General features: G+C 33.3%; 1 protein-coding gene across 1 annotated transcript; it reads right to left on the minus strand.

The window, feature by feature from the left end:
- Positions 1-253: 253 nt before the first annotated feature.
- On the minus strand, positions 254-13,314 carry LOC131940231 (uncharacterized). The gene is made up of 10 exons (XM_059298860.1): positions 13,179-13,314; positions 7,400-7,585; positions 6,512-6,568; positions 5,165-5,305; positions 4,180-4,368; positions 3,559-3,765; positions 2,145-2,336; positions 1,268-1,399; positions 538-703; positions 254-425 (listed from the first exon to the last, which is right to left on the minus strand). The coding sequence occupies exons 1-10, from the start codon at positions 13,243-13,245 to the stop codon at positions 380-382; spliced, it is 1,383 nt and encodes a 460-aa protein (XP_059154843.1). The 5' UTR covers positions 13,246-13,314; the 3' UTR covers positions 254-379.
- Positions 13,315-19,149: the final 5,835 nt, after the last annotated feature.

The following is a 19,149-nucleotide window of genomic DNA, read 5'->3' on the forward strand; positions in this document are numbered from 1 at the left end:
AAAATATTAATTAGTATAATTTATTTTCATATAAATCTAGCTTGACATGTTGTTTTGTTTGCAAAAATGCCTAGAAAAAATATTACATTTGTATTTATTAGTTATAGTGAGCAAAAACATAAAATCGAAACTAAACAAAAGGCTTAATTTTTATCAAAACATACTGATTTGATCTTTAATAATTATTGTTGAGTTTTTGACCAATACGGAAAACATCAATTCAACAAAACGGCAAAAACATTCTAGAATCTAATTACGACTAGTTAAAGTGTTCAGGAGTAGAATGTCTCAATTCAATATAGATATAAACGAATCAGACATCTCTTAAAAATTCAATAAACATCGGTATTTTTAGTAATCCTTGGTCCTATGTTCCCATTTAAGAAGATTGTTCTTGAGTAGAATTTAGGCGTGGAATTGAAGTACTAGAAAAAAAATAGCAAATTTTTATTAGGTAATGCCTAGGGTAAGATAGTAACGATTTAATTTACAATTAATGTATTATTAAAACGACAGATTGAAATAAAAGAAAATTACCGACTGAATAAAATAAGCATCAATGCAAAAAGACAAAGTGCGAAGACCAAAATGATAACGAAAAGCTCCTCCCATGACAGTGAGCTGGTTTGTTGCTCGGAGTAAAACAGTGGTTGTATCGTAAAATTCTCATCCGTATTGTTTGGAAACTTAAGTGTTGTGTTTGCTGAAAAAATAATTTTTTTGAATATTTTTTATATATTTATGTCTATGTCTTTAGCTGTGTCTAATTTTTTCTGTATCTGTTTTTGTCTATCTATGTCTTTGTCGATGTCTATGTCTATGTTTTTGTCTATGTCAATTATTGTGTCTAAGTTTGAGTCTTTGTTTATGTCTACATATATATATATATATATATATATATATATATATATATATATATATATATATATATATATATATATATATATATATATATATATATATATATATATATATATATATATATATATAGTGTGTGTGTGTGTGTGTGTGTGTGCGTCTATGTCTATGAATATCTGGGTCTGTGCGTCTGCGTATGTAGTATAAATGTAAGTGTATGTATAAATATAAGTGTAAGTGTGAGTGTGTGTAAGTGTGCGTTTGTATGTGTTTGGTTATGGGGTTATGTGTGTTTGAGTTATTTCATATGTTTAAACCGATTTGTTTAAGTATTCTATTAAATATATAAAGATATTTTAAAAGATATTGCTAAAACTAACAGTGAAGCAAGTTTGTTCAAAACTCTTACAATATAGACAATAGTCCCCAGATCGTCCTGGAACACACAATTTGCAAACACCTGTAAACTGGCACTCTTGGTTTTTGCAGGTCGTCATACATATATGGTTACAGTTTATGCCGTATCTACGATTCGTGCAATCTGTCAATCAAGTTATATTTATTGAAATAAAGTAACAATATAGAATATGTATTCTTTGTAAACAATCCAATTTAATTATATTTAATTGGATTAAGTTGATAATAACACCATTACTTAAACCATGATAAATGAACAAATCAACAGAAGAAAGAATAAAACCTGAAGACCCATTCACATTTTTGAAAAATATTTCGCGTGTTCTGAACCTTAACGTTGTATAAAACAACCATTACTTTATTTGTTTTATACATTATCATTTAATCTACCCTTCAGGCTAAAGGAGTAAGTTTGTTATAATTTTTACTTTTTCGAATCAAATGCTACGAAAAAGTTTAATAAATCTTTTGATGGCTTGTTAGGTTTAGCAAATTCATTTTATTCACAATTATTATGCTTAAAAAAAGTAAACAACCTATATTAACTGTCAATAAAAAAAAGTTCAAATCAACTAAAATCATCGTACATACTATTCAAATTTCCCTGTAAGATGTTTTGTCTGAGATATTTTGTCTGAGATCATTTGTCCATGATATCGTTTGTCCTGATATATTTTGTCCTGGTATCTTTTGCCCGTGAGATCATTTGTCATGAGATCATTTGTTCTGAGATCATTTGTTAGTGAGATATTTTGTCTGAGATATTTTGTCTGAGATCATTTGTTCTGAGATCATTTGTCATGTAACCACATATAGTATTGTTTATGTGTTTATGTAAATGTTTTCTTCAAATGTACACATCTGTTTACCACCAAAGGCTTGTAATTCACACAGTGCCATAATCTCGCTTGCAATGATGACAATTTTCGTGATCATTTCAATTTTTCCAATATTTAACGTATAAGGTATAGAGAACTTGTCGATTGCAGCTGTAAATACTAATTCATGTTCATCGTTGTACAGTTCGACTTTAAATTTGTGCATTGATGTGTTTAAATTTCCTGAAAAAAAATGCTTTTATAATTGAGAATGGAGAATTTTCTGTTATAAAATATAAGTTTAAGTTTTTTTTATAATTTTTAGATAAATCAAAGTATTACATTTCAGTTTATTTAGGGCACTTTCCGTAGACTTATTAAAGTTAACGCCTTACCTAAAATATCGTGGCTTGGTTTCAACATTGACCAAGTAGCAACAATTCATGTTATAAACATAGCAAAATTACCAAAAATTCCTCAAACTATAATATTTATAGCCGGAACTAAAAGAATAACAATGTGATGAAATTTGTAAATATCTTATACATTTAAAAATCTGATCTAACTACTAATTATCATACAAACATTATGAATGTGATTTGTATTTCTGCATAGCTACACTGGTAATCTGATCGCCATTAAGCATTGGAAAGTTGTTACATACATTCCACGTCTAAAAATAATATCTATTGGAAATACATCAATGAACAACTAAAACCGTTAATCAAAGACTAGATTTGGAGAGACTGTGCTTCTGTAAATTGTATTTAAGCTTTGTAAAAATCTGATTTATTCGTCTACCAACCGGAGAAAGGAAACATAGTGTGTATCTGCAAGCTCAAGAATAAATTAATTAAATACAAATGAAATGTTTCCCATATTTAAATCGACGTTGTATTAAAAATATACGATATCAAATAGAATGACTATTGTCATTGAATTCCTTTCTTTCTTTTGGTCGCAGTAAATACGTGACTGGTAAGAAAATAAGACTAGATGTGTTGAAAATAGGTTTAGTTCTAAAAATTCTAAATCATTACAAAGGACAATTTTAAGCTCCGGTTGTTGTAGATAGTATTTTACAAAGATTTTATAACCTTTGTTTTTTTATTTAGAAACATTGTTCAATTAAAGAGTAACAAATATGTTTATATATTTTTTTTAAATGATTCGCTTCATACATAGCTGTAAGGTAATAATTACTATTTTGAAAAGTTAAACAGTGTGTCTTTTATTTCTTTTTTTTTTTGGGAAATAAATTTCTTTCCCTCGGTTTTAGAGAAAAATTCAAATTAAAATACTGAAAAAACATTTTAAAATTGTATTTTCAATAAGCCAGAATATAAATATAAGTATTTTAGGTTGTAAAGCGGGTAAGATTTTAAGTATCAATTTTTTAAAACGTATGCGAAATCAGGCAGTGCTCTTAGTTTCTTATACCATTGCAAGAAATACAAAATCTTACCAGTGGTAAAAATTAAAATTTGAAATATTACTCTCGGCCAATCAAAGTTAGATTCCCAAATGATCTCTTGCCCTGGTTTAATAATGGTGAAACAATTGATGTCTTCTTCTTCATTATCGAACACCCCTAGCAAGTCTGTATTATTCAGCGGAATACGTAGGCCATTCGAATGAATTTCTATGCGAGACTCTTTTATAACATTTCTTCCTGTTTAGATGTTACATTGAGTTTTTGAGCATTTTCAAAAATATAATAAATTATAAATAATGGAATTATTACATTGTAGAATTTTTTTTTAAAATCACTCATGATTTAATAATAATGCTAATAATAACAATAATAATTACATTAATAATAATTATAGTAATAATAACATTAATAATAATAATAGTAACAATAATAATAATAATAATAATAATAATAATAACAATAATAATAATAATAATAACAATAATAATCTTCACAATTAAAACAACACTAACTGCAACAGCAAAAAACAACAATAACAATAACAGAAACAGCGAAAAAAGAAGCAGCAAAAATAGTAACAACATTAATAATAATCATAAGTATTTATCATTTCATCAATTCGAACAAAATTAATTTTATAGCACTACTTACCGCCGTTTAATCTGACTTGACAAACGGAAACAAATGAACTAAATTTTATGTTTACTTCAATCACAAATCTATCTTTGGCACAATCGATCCACATAGTAAAACTATCGATCCAGTAGGTCAATATCTTTTCACATTTTAATATGATTCCATCCAATGATTTCAATGAGACAGTTACATTGACAAGGGTGCCTAAAGTATAATTAGAAGAAGTATAAAGTTATTGCATTAAAACACACTATTGCTCTACATAGTGTAAAGGTGGCTAAGAAAAAATAAACGAAAGAAATTTTTCCGAATGTGTCTGAAAAAAAGGTTGCCCGATTGCCACTATATCCCACCTACAAAATGTTGACCGCAGTGCTAAAAATTATGTTAAAATACCAACTCATGTAAATCTCGTTTGAACTCTTTTTTTCTGTGTTTAATAAAGCTTTTGAAATCCTAAAGTGGGAGTAAGGACCCTTAACATTCTTGTATACTCTAACATTAGAGTAATTTGAAAGATAAGAAACTATAACATAAATCCGAGGACAGTAATGCTTTATAGTTAGGTGACCTGAATAGTAACACAGTCAAATAACAACAGACTTATTCGTTCACAAAAAGTTATCTACGACAAAGACTTAAAATTGCCAGAAATGTCCAACAAGGCCCTTTGCAAATCATATATATATATATATATATATATATATATATATATATATATATATATATATATATATTTATATATATATATATATATATATATATATATATATATATATATATATATATATATATATATATATATATATTTATATATATATATATATATATATATATATATATATATATATATATATATATATACCCTCAGGTCGTATACCTGAAGTTTGTTTTTCAGAATTAACGTTTGCTTTAATGTTGATACATTAATGTTGTGATTAGTTTCCAAATGGGCTTTTGCCATAATAGGAAATCAGCCCACATTTTTTTTTAAACTTACTTTTTTCTTGGTACCTGATCATTAGAGATTTAAAATATATTTCATCTATAAACTTCATTTGAATATTATTAGCTGCGGAACAATTTTCGGCCTTTAGTAATCCAGATTGAAGCGTTTCAAATTTCAAAGAGGTAAGCTCTCCTAAATAAAAAAAAAACAAATGAACAATGAATCAAACAAACGCACTTATTACCAATAATTAGTTAATAACCATATGTATATATATATATATATATATATATATATATATATATATATATATATATATATATATATATATATATGTATATATGTATATATATATATATATATATATATATATATATAAATATATATATATTTATATTTATTTGTTTATATGTATATACATATATATGTATGTATATACGTATATATATATATATATATATATATATATATATATATATATATATATATATATATATATATATATAATTGAATATTGGCCGTTTTTAGGCAACTGCTAGATCTTTTAATGAATATTCTTAAAACTTCATGGTAGAGATATTGCATATTACAAATCACAATTATACAATAATACCAGCATATTTAATTCCATGTATTATAGTGTTCAAGGTAGATTTAGTGAAATGAACACATCACACATTAGCAAAATGAGTCTCTTTTGATTTCCACATCATAAACTTGATTGATTTAGTTAACTATAATTATTTCGTTATTCCGTCTCTCTGTCTGTCTTTCTGTCTGTCGGGAACGCTCTCCAGAAAACACAAGGAAATTAAAAACATTGCATAGCAAAAGACACAATATGAAACATATGAAGTTTTCTAAACGAAACGAAATATTTACAGTTCGAAAGATGGAAAAGTAAACACAATATAATGACATTGATTCTAGAAATAAAAAGCCATTGCTGGAAAAATACTCAAAACTAATGACGTCATCAATACTTGATAATAAATACACTAACATTACCACCTAATTTATTTGTCTTATCTTACAAGTGGTTTGTGTACATAGTTTCTTTCATGCGTCTGATATCTTTACTGTAATGTTTCAAGATTTGATAAACATATTTTCTAACATCAATTTGTCAACCGGATTGCAATTAGGGGATATCTCGTTAATAAAAATTTAAAAATTAAAAAGTATAAATATTATTTCCTTTCAATTAGGTTCCTTTTCTTCAAATACTATATAATACTAAATTAAATTATTGCATTATAAGTAGGCCTATTTACATTTATGGACACTTTTACTAAGTAAGTAATGTAGAGTAAAGATTAAATACTGGGTTTTTTAATTCTTGTATCAGTGTATGTAATTTCAGTGTTTTTGAATCATAATATAATGCATAATACTCACTGTAAAGGCAATGAGGGCCATACCAGTCCTCCATACAACCATCAAAAGAAGAACTTTCTGGCAATAAAATATTTTAAAGGTATATACCATGGAATTTGTAAAAAAATGTTTTATAAGGATTCATTTGAAATTTCTTTTAGTTTGCGTTAATATTTCGTACACTCACTATTAGTACTATAACTTATGTGTGTTAATGGACTATACCGACTTTTAACAATTCCAGCCAGATCTTGCAATGGACTCTAACTGCTTAGACCAGGGGTCTCCAAACTTTTCAGTCCGAGGGCCGCATTAACTATCAAATTTCACTTCGAGGGCCGTTTCTTCCAGGCATGTCTTTGATTTTTCTGGACAAAGTTCCTCAGCCATCACCAACAAAACTTTTTTCCGTGGACAAAAAGATCTCCGCGGGCCGGATGAGAGGACATCGCGGGCCGCATCCGGCCCGCGGGCCGTAGTTTGGAGACCCCTGGCTTAGACCACCAGGCGTTCGGCCTTAGATTGTTTATCCACAGCGGAGCTGCGACCACTTTTGTAATTTTGATGATTTATAATATTAAGTTATATTAATTTTGCATGGGATTCCACGTGTAAAGAGTACTATTCTAAATCTACTATATCTAAAGTGGGCGGTTTTGTTAATCACACTTAAATTAAATCAGGTACTTACAGGGAAGTTTGTACACTGTATCTTGTAATTTGTAATTGAGTCCACCATAATATTTATTTTGATGTGAAAACTAAAAAAAACTGCCAGTTTCCCAACCACAGTAATTTCATGCTTATCCTTTTTGATATGTAGGCCTACCACTTTTTTTTTTATTTGTAAATAAGCTACTCGTCGTTAAAATCTTTAAACCCAGCTTTTATTTGTTAAGCAATATTTACTTTTGCATCTTCCATGGCTTGTCCAGAGCTTGTTAGCTTGACATGATATAGTTCTTTTACCTTGAGCTTTGTAGCCAGTATTACATAACATTAAGCAAACACCTTCAAATTCATGGGAGCAAGCGCTCCAGTGGCCATTGGTTATAATAGGCGGTGGATCACAATGACCTTCATTATCGGAAATCGCTGAAAAGTTAATACGGAACTACACATTTGATATAATATGAAATTTCATAAACCTAGCTATAAAGGTACTCAAGTTGTACTATATTCAGCGATAAAAATATATTTGTAACGCGAGGAAATCCTTCTGTACAGTTTCGTCACCATGCGAAAAATGAAAAGATAACTTTTTGAATATGAGGAGCCTACTGTAGAGTTTCGTCATTTTGCGAATGAGGCAATAAGCATCTATTATTTGATAAAAAACGAGCATCTAATAATAGACCATTAGTAACGATAGCATATTGCATCAGTCACACTGATGTTTAAAACAAGTCAACTATTTTTTTTTTACGTGTTAAAGAAAAAAAATCCTATTCATTTGTGTCACTTTAGCGAATGCCGAAAGCTGCATCATTATTAACAGGATGTTATTTGGCACGATGGCGCCTGTTAATTTTAAGGAGCCAGGGATCGTACGCCGCTCCTATGCGGTAGTGTAATCGAGGGGGTGGAACCCTTGGAGCGCCCCTCTACGTCTCTGACAATTGGACGGTCACCGAAGTGTGTTCTAGCAAATTATTTCGGTGAGTGATTAATGTACTCTCAATGTTTTCATGCGGTAGTGTAGGTAAACCCGTGTCTCGATATTTATGATCCAAGCGCAGGCATTGTTTACATTTAAACTTTAGAAAAAACGGTCACGCGTCTAAGAACATATGATTGGTAACGCGTTGGTGAGATCATTCTAATACATTTCGTTAAACTTTCTTCTACTCCCGCGGCAACGCGCGGGGGACGGGTACGCTAGTATTATATATATATATATGTATATATATATATATATATATATATATATATATATATATATATATATATATATATATATATATATATATATATATATATATATATATATATATATATATATATATATAAAGCAATGTATGTGTGTGTCTGTGTGTGTGTCTTTTATGCATTACCACACCTCTTATCACATCGCCGTGAAACTTCGAGAAGTTGTTGAAAATATTCCTGGGGAGGTTTCTGCGAGAAAAAAAATTCAAATTCGCAGGGATGGCGCCCCGGCAGGGCGCGACTAGTTTTTTTTTCTATTTACGGTATATAAAACTAAAAGTCAATTTGGTTTGGCATCGTTCATCCAATAGCCATGAGACTTTAGGGAGTTCATTATACCACTCTAGGAAAGGGTTCTGTAAAAAAATGGTTTTTAATTTCGTAAGGGCGGCGCCACGGGAGGGTCCGATTTTTCTCAATTTACGGTATATAAAAATAATAAAAGTGAATTGCAGTGACACCGTTTATCCGATAGGCATAAAACTTTGGGGATTTCGTTATGAAACTCTAGGGAAATGTTCTGTAAAAAATCCTTTTTCAATTTCGCAAGGGCGGCGCCACAGAAGGTTGCGATTTTTCCCAATATACCGTATTTAAAACTAAAAGTTGATTTTGGTGTGGCACCGTTATCCGATAGCCATGAGATTTTGGGGGGAAATGATTAGAACAATTCAGGGAAGGGTTCTGTAAAAAAAAATCCATTTTTAATTTCGCAAGGGTGGCGCCACGGGAGGCTGCGATTTTTCTCTATATACGGTTTAATTTCGGTTTCACACCGTTCACCCGTGTACCATGAAACTTTGGGGAGATGATTAGATCACTCAATGGTAGGGTTATGCAAAAAAAATATTGTTTAATATTGCGAGGGAGGCGCCCCCGGAGGGGGGGGGGGCAATTTTTTTCTCTATACACGGTATATAAAAAATAAAAATCGGATGCTGTTCATCCGAGTGCCATGAAACTTTAGGGAGTAGATGAGAATACTCCCGAGAATATTTCTGCGAAAAAGAAAACTAAAGTTTCTTATGGGCGGCGCCATATATGGTACAACTTTAGTCAATACACGGTTTGGCGCCCAGAGTTTTAGAGCTACTATGTTGGCACTTGGCATCAGTTAATCGAGCTTCCTGCATAGCGCGTAATGGGCACTACTATATTCAGCGGTTAAATTACAACAGGCTTCTAAAAATAACTTTGTAACGCGAGGAAATCCTTTTGTACAGTTTCGTCAGCTTGCGAAAGATGAAAAAATAACTTTTTTAATATGAGGAGCCTACTGTAGAGTTTCATCACTTTGCGAATGATGCAATAAGCATCTATTATTGGACAATCCAGTCAGAAATTGAGATCGAGCATCTAATAATAGACCATTAGTAACGCTAGCATATTGCATCAGTCAAACTGATATTTAAACACGTCTATTAATTTTTTTAAATGGCGCCTGTTAGTTTTAAGGAGCCAGGGGTCGTACGCCGTGCCTATGCGGTAGTGTAATCGGGGTGTGGATGCCCTGCGAGCGCCCCTCTGCGTTTCAAGGTTTTCATGCGGTACTGGAGGTAAACCCGTGTCCTGATATTTATGATCCAAGCGCAATCATTGTTTACATTTAAATAACTCATTTTTAGAAAAGAAGGTCACGCGTCTAAGAACATATAATTATAATTGGTAACGCGTTGGTGAAATCCTAATATATTTCATCAAACTTTCTTCTATCCCCGCGGCAACGCGCGGGGACGGGTACGCTAGTATATATATATATATATATATATATATATATATATATATATATATATATATATATATATATATATATATATATATATAAAGCAATATATGTTTGTGTCTGTTTGTCTATTGGTCCTTTATGCATTACTACACCTCTCATCACATCACCGTGAAGCTTTTCGGAAGTTGTTGAGAATATTCCTGGGGAGGTTTCTGCGAAAAAAAATATTTCAAATTCTCAGGGGTGGCTCCCCAACAGGGCGCGATTTGTTTTTTTTTTCTATATACGGTATATAAAAATAAAAGGTGATTTTGATTTGGCATCGTTCATCCGATCGCCATCAAACTCTTGTGAGTTCATTAGGACCTTTTGGGTAAGGGTTCTGTAAAAGAAATCATTTTTAATTTCACAAGGGCGGCGCCACGGGAGGGTGCGATTTTTCTCTATATACGGTATATAAAAATAATAAAAATGAATTGCCGTGACACTGTTCACACGATCGCCATGAAACTTTGGTAAGATGTTGAGAATATTCATGGGGAGGTTTCTGCGCTAAAACATGTTTAATTTCGCAAGGGCGGCGCCACATGAGGGTGCTTATTTCTCTTTATACTGTATATAAAAATAATATAAGTGAATTGCAGTGACACCGTTCACACGATCGCCATGAAACTTTGGGAATATGTTGAGAATATTCCTGTGGAGATTTCTGCTTAAAATACATTTTCAAATTCGCAGGGGTGGCTCTCCATTAGTAACGCTAACATATTGCATCAGTCGCACTGATGTTTAAAACACGTCAAATACTTTTTTTGTGCTAAAGAAAATAATCCTGTTCATTTATGTCACTTTTGCGAATGATAAAATCTGCATAATTGTTAACAGGATGCTATTTGGCACGATGGCGTCTGTTAGTTTTAAGGAACCAGGTGTCGTACGTGGTGCCGATGCGGTAGTGTAATCGGGGGGTGGGGGTTCTGCAGAGAGCGCCCCTCTAAGTCCCTGGCACATGGGCGGTCGCGAAGAGCGTTCTACCTGATTATTTCGGTGAGTAATTAATGTACACATAAGGTTTTCACGCGGTAGTGTAGGTAAACCCGTGTCCCGGTATTCATGATCCAAGCGCAGGCATTGTTTACATTTAAATCACTCACTTTTAGAAAAGACGGCACGCGTCCAAGAACATATGATTAGTAACGCGTTGGTGAAATCCTTCTGTAAAAAAGTCATTTTTAATTTCGCGAGGGCGACGCCGCGGGAGGGTCCGATTTTTCTCTATATACGGTATATAAAAATAATAAAAGTGAATTGCAGTGACACCGTTCATCCGATAGGCATGAAACTTTGGGGAGTTCATTATAAAACTCTAGGGAAGGGTTCTGTAAAAAATCATTTTTAATTTCGCAAGGACGGCGCCACGGGAGGGTGTGATTTTTCTCTATGTACGGTTTATAAAAATAAAACTCGATATTGGTCTGACACCGTTATCCGATAGCCATCAGACTTTGGGGAGTTGATTAGAACAAATTCAGCGAAGGGTTCTGTAAAAAAAATCCTTTTTAATTTCGCAAGGGCGGCGCCACGGGAGGCTGCGATTTTTCTCTATATACGGTTTATAAAATCTCGGTTTCACACCGTTCATCCGTGTACCATGAAACTTTGAGGAGATGATTAGATTACTCTATTGTAGGGTTCTGCAAAAAATATTGTTTAATATTGCAAGGGCGGCGCCCCCAAGGGGTAGCGATTTTTTTTCTCTATACACGGTATTTTAAAAAAAACAAACTCTGATGCTGTTCACCCTAGTGTAATAAAACTTTAGAAAGTAGATGAGAATACTCCCGAGAATATTTCTGCGAAAAAGAAAACTTAATTTTTTTATGGGCAGCGCGATATAGGGTACAACTTTCGTCAATACACGGTTTGGCGCCCAGAGTTTTAGAGCGACGATGTTGGCACTTGGCATCCGTTAATCGAGCGTCCTGCATACCGAGTAAAGGGTACTACTATATTCAGCGGTAAAACTACAACAGGCTTTTAAAAATAACTTTGTAACGCGAGGAAATCCTTCTGTACAGTTTTGTCACCTTGCCAAAGATGAAAAAATAACTTTATAAATATGAGGAGCCTACTGTAGAGTTTCGTCACTTTGCGAATGATGCAATAAGCATCTATTATTAGACAATCCAGTCAGAAAAATTGAGATCGAGCATCTAATAATAGACCATTAGTAACGCTAGCATATTATTATATTCTCTTTTTTATCTCATTATGTATGATAGTTATGTACCATTGTTTCTTTATTCCACATTTTTAGTGCTGTGTTACTGCTATGTGTTATTGAATTGTTTTATTTGTTTAAACGGCCAATGTGAAAAAAGGCCTTTGTGCCTACAATTGTAAACGCTGTTTGAATAAATTTGAATTTGAATTTGAATAAATTTGAATAAATTTATATAAATTTGAATATTGATCAGTCACACTGATGTTTAAAACACGTCAAATAATTTTTTTACGTGCTGAAGAAAAAAATCCTGTTCGTTTGTGTCACTTTAGTGAATGACGCAATCTGCATCATTATTAACACGATGCTATTTGGCACGATGGCGCCAGTTAGTTTTAAGGAGCCAGGGGCCGTACATGGCGCTTATGCAGTAGTGTAATCGAGGGCAGATGCTCCTGAGAGCGCCCCTCTACTTCCCTGACACATGGGTGGTAACCGAAGTGTGTTCTACCTGATTATTTAGGTGAGTGATTAATGTACACATAAGGTTTTCACGCGGTAGTGTAGGTAAACCCGTGTCACGGTGTTTATGATCGAAGCGCAGGCATTGTTTACATTTAAATAACTCTCTTTTAGAAAACAAGGTTACGCGTCTAAGAATATTGGATTGGTAACGTATGGATGAAACCCTTCTTCTATCCCCGCGGCAACGCGCGGGGGACGGGTACGCTAGTATATATATATATATATATATATATATATATATATATATATATATATATATATATATATAATATTCTATTCCTTACGTAAGCTACAATCCTCTCCTGTGTATCCCACAGCACAGCCTGATGGACATGCCCCAGTAGATTGCATACAGGAATCTGTGACATTTCTACAATGACATGTTCTGTTGCATTCTAGACCAAAATATTTGTGTTCACACTTGTTATCTAAATAGCAGAATTAATTAATGACAGAATAAGTTAATAAAACATGTACAATTTCTAGTAAAGAACGGTTGGTTGTGCTTGATTAATTGCATAACATGTTAAATGTTGTTTCTAATATTTAAGGTCGTTACCCAAAGAAATTATAATTTAGGAATGTTATCTAAACAATGTCATGTTATTTTGTTTATGCAGACTGTACTATGTAGGGCCTACTTCTTGTCCTAAGTGGAAAATTCTTTTTCTTCTTCTTCGTTCTTAATTATTGGTGTTGAAGAGGATCTAGAGAATTTATTCGAATTTATCAACCATGAGCTTTTTGCTCCAACACAATTAAGCGTTATTTGTCAACTGGTTATGCGCCATTGAGGCCATTGACTCCGATTTCAGCCTGCTTTTCTTTTTGGATTTGCTTCCATATCCTTTGTCCAACCAAGAACTAACTACAAGGCAGCAGTTGTTTAATTTTGGAGTTGTCTCTCCTAGAAGAGTGGCTATCCCCAGCTAACGAGCCTCATCTGCCCGAGACTGTACTATGTAGTTCTTGTCCTAAGTGGAAAATGTATTCGATGTTTGCTTAAAAAAATATTAATTTCTAAATTGATTCACTCGACTGTTTAAACTCGCTCCCTCACACTTCTTTATCATTCATTCAATACTTTTATCTCCCCATAAAAGATTTGCAATAGGATCATGTAACAAATTTCATTTTCTACCTCCAAAAAGTTCAACTTCACACAGTGTTATTGCATGAACTCTTGTCAAATAAATCTGCACATGATCAGCAAGAACGCCCTTTATACTCCAGTGATATATTTGCTCCCCATGTTTTCGAAGATCTCTATAGATATATTGTGATAATCCACTTTTTCTGTCTAGCGCTTCTAGTACAAATCCAGACAGACGCCACTGGTGTCTATCTGGGGAAAAAAAGGCGTGGTCTTTGATGTTACTTTTAAAATTTTAAAGTTGTAATTTAACAAGATATGGGGAAAGGATCTAGAAAAAAAAAACCCACTAAAATTCTGATTTTTTTTGTTAAAATATGTTTCTTTTAATTCTTGTTTGTTTGTCGATTTCTTAATTCAGAAATAAGAACTTATATTAGAAAAAAAATTCTAAAGTTTTAAAAAAATATTTGTATGAGTAGGCCTACATATGTAAAAAATCATATTTCCCCATTATTACACGTTAGCTACGAACTGTTTTATATCCGCCTTCATATTGTTTGTGGCATCACTGGAAAGCCGGATTTCTCCGGTATCCGTTATTTGTAATTTCTTTCGAATCAGACACACCAAAGCTTCCAAATGGATTTGCAAATCACACAGAACCTGTATTTTCATGACCTAGATTCTGATAGTTTTTCCGGTTTTTTTTCAGTTTGAAATATTTTGACAATAAAGCCTACTACTTTTCAAATTCCTACCATATTCTTAGTACTTATTCTTACTGTAATAAATCTTTTTCACGAGGGAATTGTAACAGCTTTCAAAAATAAAAACGTTTATAGTAAAAAATATGCACAATATTCAAATTTTCGAATGTCAAGTTTAGTGCAATATTTTGGACATTGTAGAATTCAGAGCAATAGCCCTATCAAATCGTTGTCGTGACAAAAGTTTTAATATGTATTGAGATATTAGCGGTGTAAATTAGATTGCTTTAACTACATAAATAAGCCTTAGTGTTTATAAAAGTGAGGAGTAGTTCAAAATGGCCGATGTTTTTTCGGGTTTCCATAATAACCTAATTTGTTTTTAACTCTGTTTATGTGCTTAGCACTTGCTTTAATGTTCCAAATAGGTCAAAAGTATTTTAAATGCTTCAGATTTTAAATAGTAAAAAAGAGAAACAAACTGTGCTCTTTCCCTTAAAGATATGTTTATTACATATTGAATGATCACTATAATAAATGCGTTAGTTTTGTGCTAAGTGAAATTACAAGTTGTTACGATGTTGAGAAAGCTTCATTTCTAACTTTTAAAAAAAGGCTGCAACATATATATATATATATATATATATATATATATATATATATATATATATATATATATATATATATATATATCAGTGGTGTAGTTACCGTAAAGCTAGCGTAAGCAAGGCATAGGGGCCCAAAGCATTTTGGGTCCATTTTACCTCTTTGAAAAATTAAAACGTTTACATTGCAATTTCATTATTTGTTTTATATAAATAGTTTTAAAAAGAAAATGAAAATCCAGTTTCTTTTCTATTATAGAAATAATTAAAAGTCCCAAAAAGGCCCCTTGTCATTCCTTACTTTACAAGTAGTGGGATTCAGATTGTGTGTGTGTGTGTGTGTGTGTTAGTGTGTGTGTGTGTGTGGAAGGGGGTCGAACAGGACCAATCCATAATAATATCACTTCAGGCATTGCCGCATGGTCGTGCAAGCCATTGAGAGAATTAGCCTATAAACAAACTTGAACTGACTCTTTTGTGAGTTCGGCATCCAGCATCCGTACATTTACGTGCATTGCTACAAACCTCAACTAACTGGGTAATTCCCTACCCCACACCAGAGACCTGAACCTCTCTCCCAACTGTCTGCCCTCCAGGAAATTATATCTTACTAAACATCCATGCTAACAATTGAGCCATTTAAAAAAATCATAGTTCCCCAGTGACTATTTTTGCACCTGGGGTCCGTTGATTGGGTGTCCGACACTCGACGGTAGTGTAACCCTGTGCGTCCCGGGCTCCCTCCATGAACACTACGGCGCCTATTTTAATGAGCGCCATACATTAGGGATACGCTGACAAACTAAATTTGATTCCTTAATCGAATGAAGGGGTGTTCTCCAGCACATCAGCAGTAGTAAAGGATGGGTGTCCTGAGTTCCCCAGCGGCTACCTGAGTACACAAGATCCGTAGATTGGGCATCTTGCAAGGTACTACTTGATTCAATGGTTAAACTGCAACAGGGGCAGCTTTTGACGCCCTCGGCGTACGGATGACAATTTTTAACAACAATTACACGCGTATTCTACATTAGGGCTTCTACTTTCGATGAATAAAACGAACCAAAGGTTGCATCTGGTTACCTACGGTAGTGTAACTAGTCACTCCCGCGACGCCCCGGACACTCAGGCGGTCGCCGAAAAGTATTCAACTCACTATTACAGAGGATAAATAACGTACACTCAATGCTTTCATACATCACACGCAAGTGCATCTGAGCAGTAGAGTGGACCAGCCCGAGCCCCGAAACAAACAGCAGGGGTGTTGTTTACATTTTAACTAGGCCTATCTCAATTTTAAAAAACAAGTTCACATGACTAAAAATATGCAATTGGTAACACTTTGATGAAACCTTTACAAATTGTTTTATTACCATGGTATGTGGTACTAGATCGCAGCAACGCGGACGGGTACGCTAGTTAGTTAAAACATTCTTTAACATTCCACGGAGATCGGGAAGGAGATTTTGATGTCTATGATGGCTTTTTTAAATGTAATTATTTGCTCATTATGATGATGTTATTTATTATGAAACAAATTTTAGATAAGCCCATTCGGTCAGTAGCTTGGCTATTCTAAACAGCAAACATTCAAAAGCAGCTAAAGTAGATCTCAATGAATTTATTAATCATTTTACAAAATTAAAAGTATGAAAAAAAAACATATCTAAATAAATCATAAGCAATTTTTTTTTAAAATGTGTTTGGTTAGAGGCGTCAAAAAGTTGAGTGTTACCCTACGCGTTTACTAAAGGTGTCCCCCTATCATGCACAGCAATTTTACATTTCACCCTACTCTCATTAATCTTTTATTAATTTAGCTGGATACAACACAGCTATGACAATAAATTTTATAATGTTTTGTCAAAGTATCAGGTATAAATGTTGTCATCAAATGCAGACCTCACCTCTACCAACAGTCTTAAATCACGCAACTGTATTAGATTACTTAAAAAAACCAAATTAACTGTAAGCCCGTAATATTTTTTTTTAAATACATAGTAATATAGTATAAAACATAAAATGTACAGAATATTTATATTATTTAAAATCCTTTATCATGATTAGCAGTTGATTTATTCGTTTAATTCCATTGTAGCCTAACGGTTGACGAAGGGGCACACTGATAAGTTTTGCATTGGGGCGAAAAAATCCTAGGTACCCCACTGGTATGTATATATATATATATATATATATATATATATATATATATATATATATATATATATATATATATATAAATCAGTGGCGGAACTAAAAAAAATGGGCCACCCCGCAAAAATTTTTTTTGGGCCCCCATATATGTATATATATATATATATATATATATATATATATATATATATATATATATATATATATATATATATATATATATATATATATATATATAAACACACAATACGAACATAGGATACTCATTTCTGGCCTGATCGGGTTTTGAAAAAAAAAATTCAATTAAATCTAATCACAACAACATGTCATGTGCATCAGTGGCGGAACTAGAAAAAAAGCCCCCCCCCCCCCCCCCCCCCCGAAGAATTTTTTTGGGCCCATATATATATATATATATATATATATATATATATAACAAGGTTCGCTCTCAATTTTAAAAAAATTCCATCTGGTACACGAATAAATCAGAGGTTTTCAAACACACGAGCTGGCCCCTTTCTAAATCTAGTCCAACACACCAAACTGAGGCTTTCATCAAAACGTTACTAACCGTGTGCCCTGTTTTCCAAAAGTTGAATTAAATGTTAACAATGTCGGCAGTTCATTTCTTGGATCTTAGGGCGCGGGTTTGTCCACACTACCAACTAGACACGCCAAGGCATGCTGTAAATCCCTCGGCGACGGCCCAGGTGTCAGTGGAGTCAGGGGCTCTTGGAGCTACCGGTTACATTACTGCACGGGTGATGGGTATGACACATTGTTTCTTCCGGCAGAGCTCCCCCCTCCCCTTCCCCGAAAACAGTCTCCCCTGGAAGAAACATTGGTGCGAGACCTAATTAGATTTAGTCATCGAGTGTAGTAGCGAGACTTATTCCTAGTGTTGTGGGAACTTTTAAACGACTGTCTGTGGGGGCCAACTTGCTCATATGTGATGCGCTCAGGATGACACTGACGCCAGTTGTATTCAAGTAGTAACCTCATCCGCTTATGCAGGATCACGGGGCGCTAAATCACATATTTCCGTTAGGAGTCCCCACTCAAATATGTACAAATGTTAGGCCTATGACAGAAACCTTTGCGGGGCTGTACTCAACAGCTTCCCAAGTTTTCATGGCGATTGGGTGAATGATGCAGTAATGCATAATAATAATAGAGAGAAAAATGTTTTTCACATGTACAACTGTATGTGGCCAGGTCACGCGTTGGATAACCTTCTGATTTAGGGGAGGGGGGGGGGGATTAACAAAAAGCCAGACCCTCACACACCCCCCACCTCAATGACTATTAACAATGTTCAATTAATTCTAAACGTTCTAATTAATTTCTAAATAATTATATAAAAAATAATCTTACCTGCCCTGTTTTGTGAATTAGATGTGCCTAATACTATGAAAGTAAATTAATCTGTGTTGACTAGATCTAGTGCTGTCTAGTGTCTGACAAAATGTGCTGAAGTGGTGAATCGTACGGTTAGGAAGTAGTTCATAAACGATACATTTATCTCCTCGATACTTGTGAGGTTGAGAAAGAGGGATGGGATATGGGTCGGCTCGGGAAAAAACTTGAAAGGGACAACAAAACGCCTTGATCTATGTACGCCAGCATCGCCCATTGTAAAACTTACTCAGGGGAGATAATTTGAAGTATAGGCCTTAAAAGTTTACTATATTTC

This window comes from Physella acuta, unplaced genomic scaffold (genome assembly GCF_028476545.2).
Source record: "Physella acuta isolate Inbredline_101_S28 unplaced genomic scaffold, ASM2847654v3 ptg000312l, whole genome shotgun sequence".
Taxonomy (NCBI): domain Eukaryota; kingdom Metazoa; phylum Mollusca; class Gastropoda; family Physidae; genus Physella; species Physella acuta.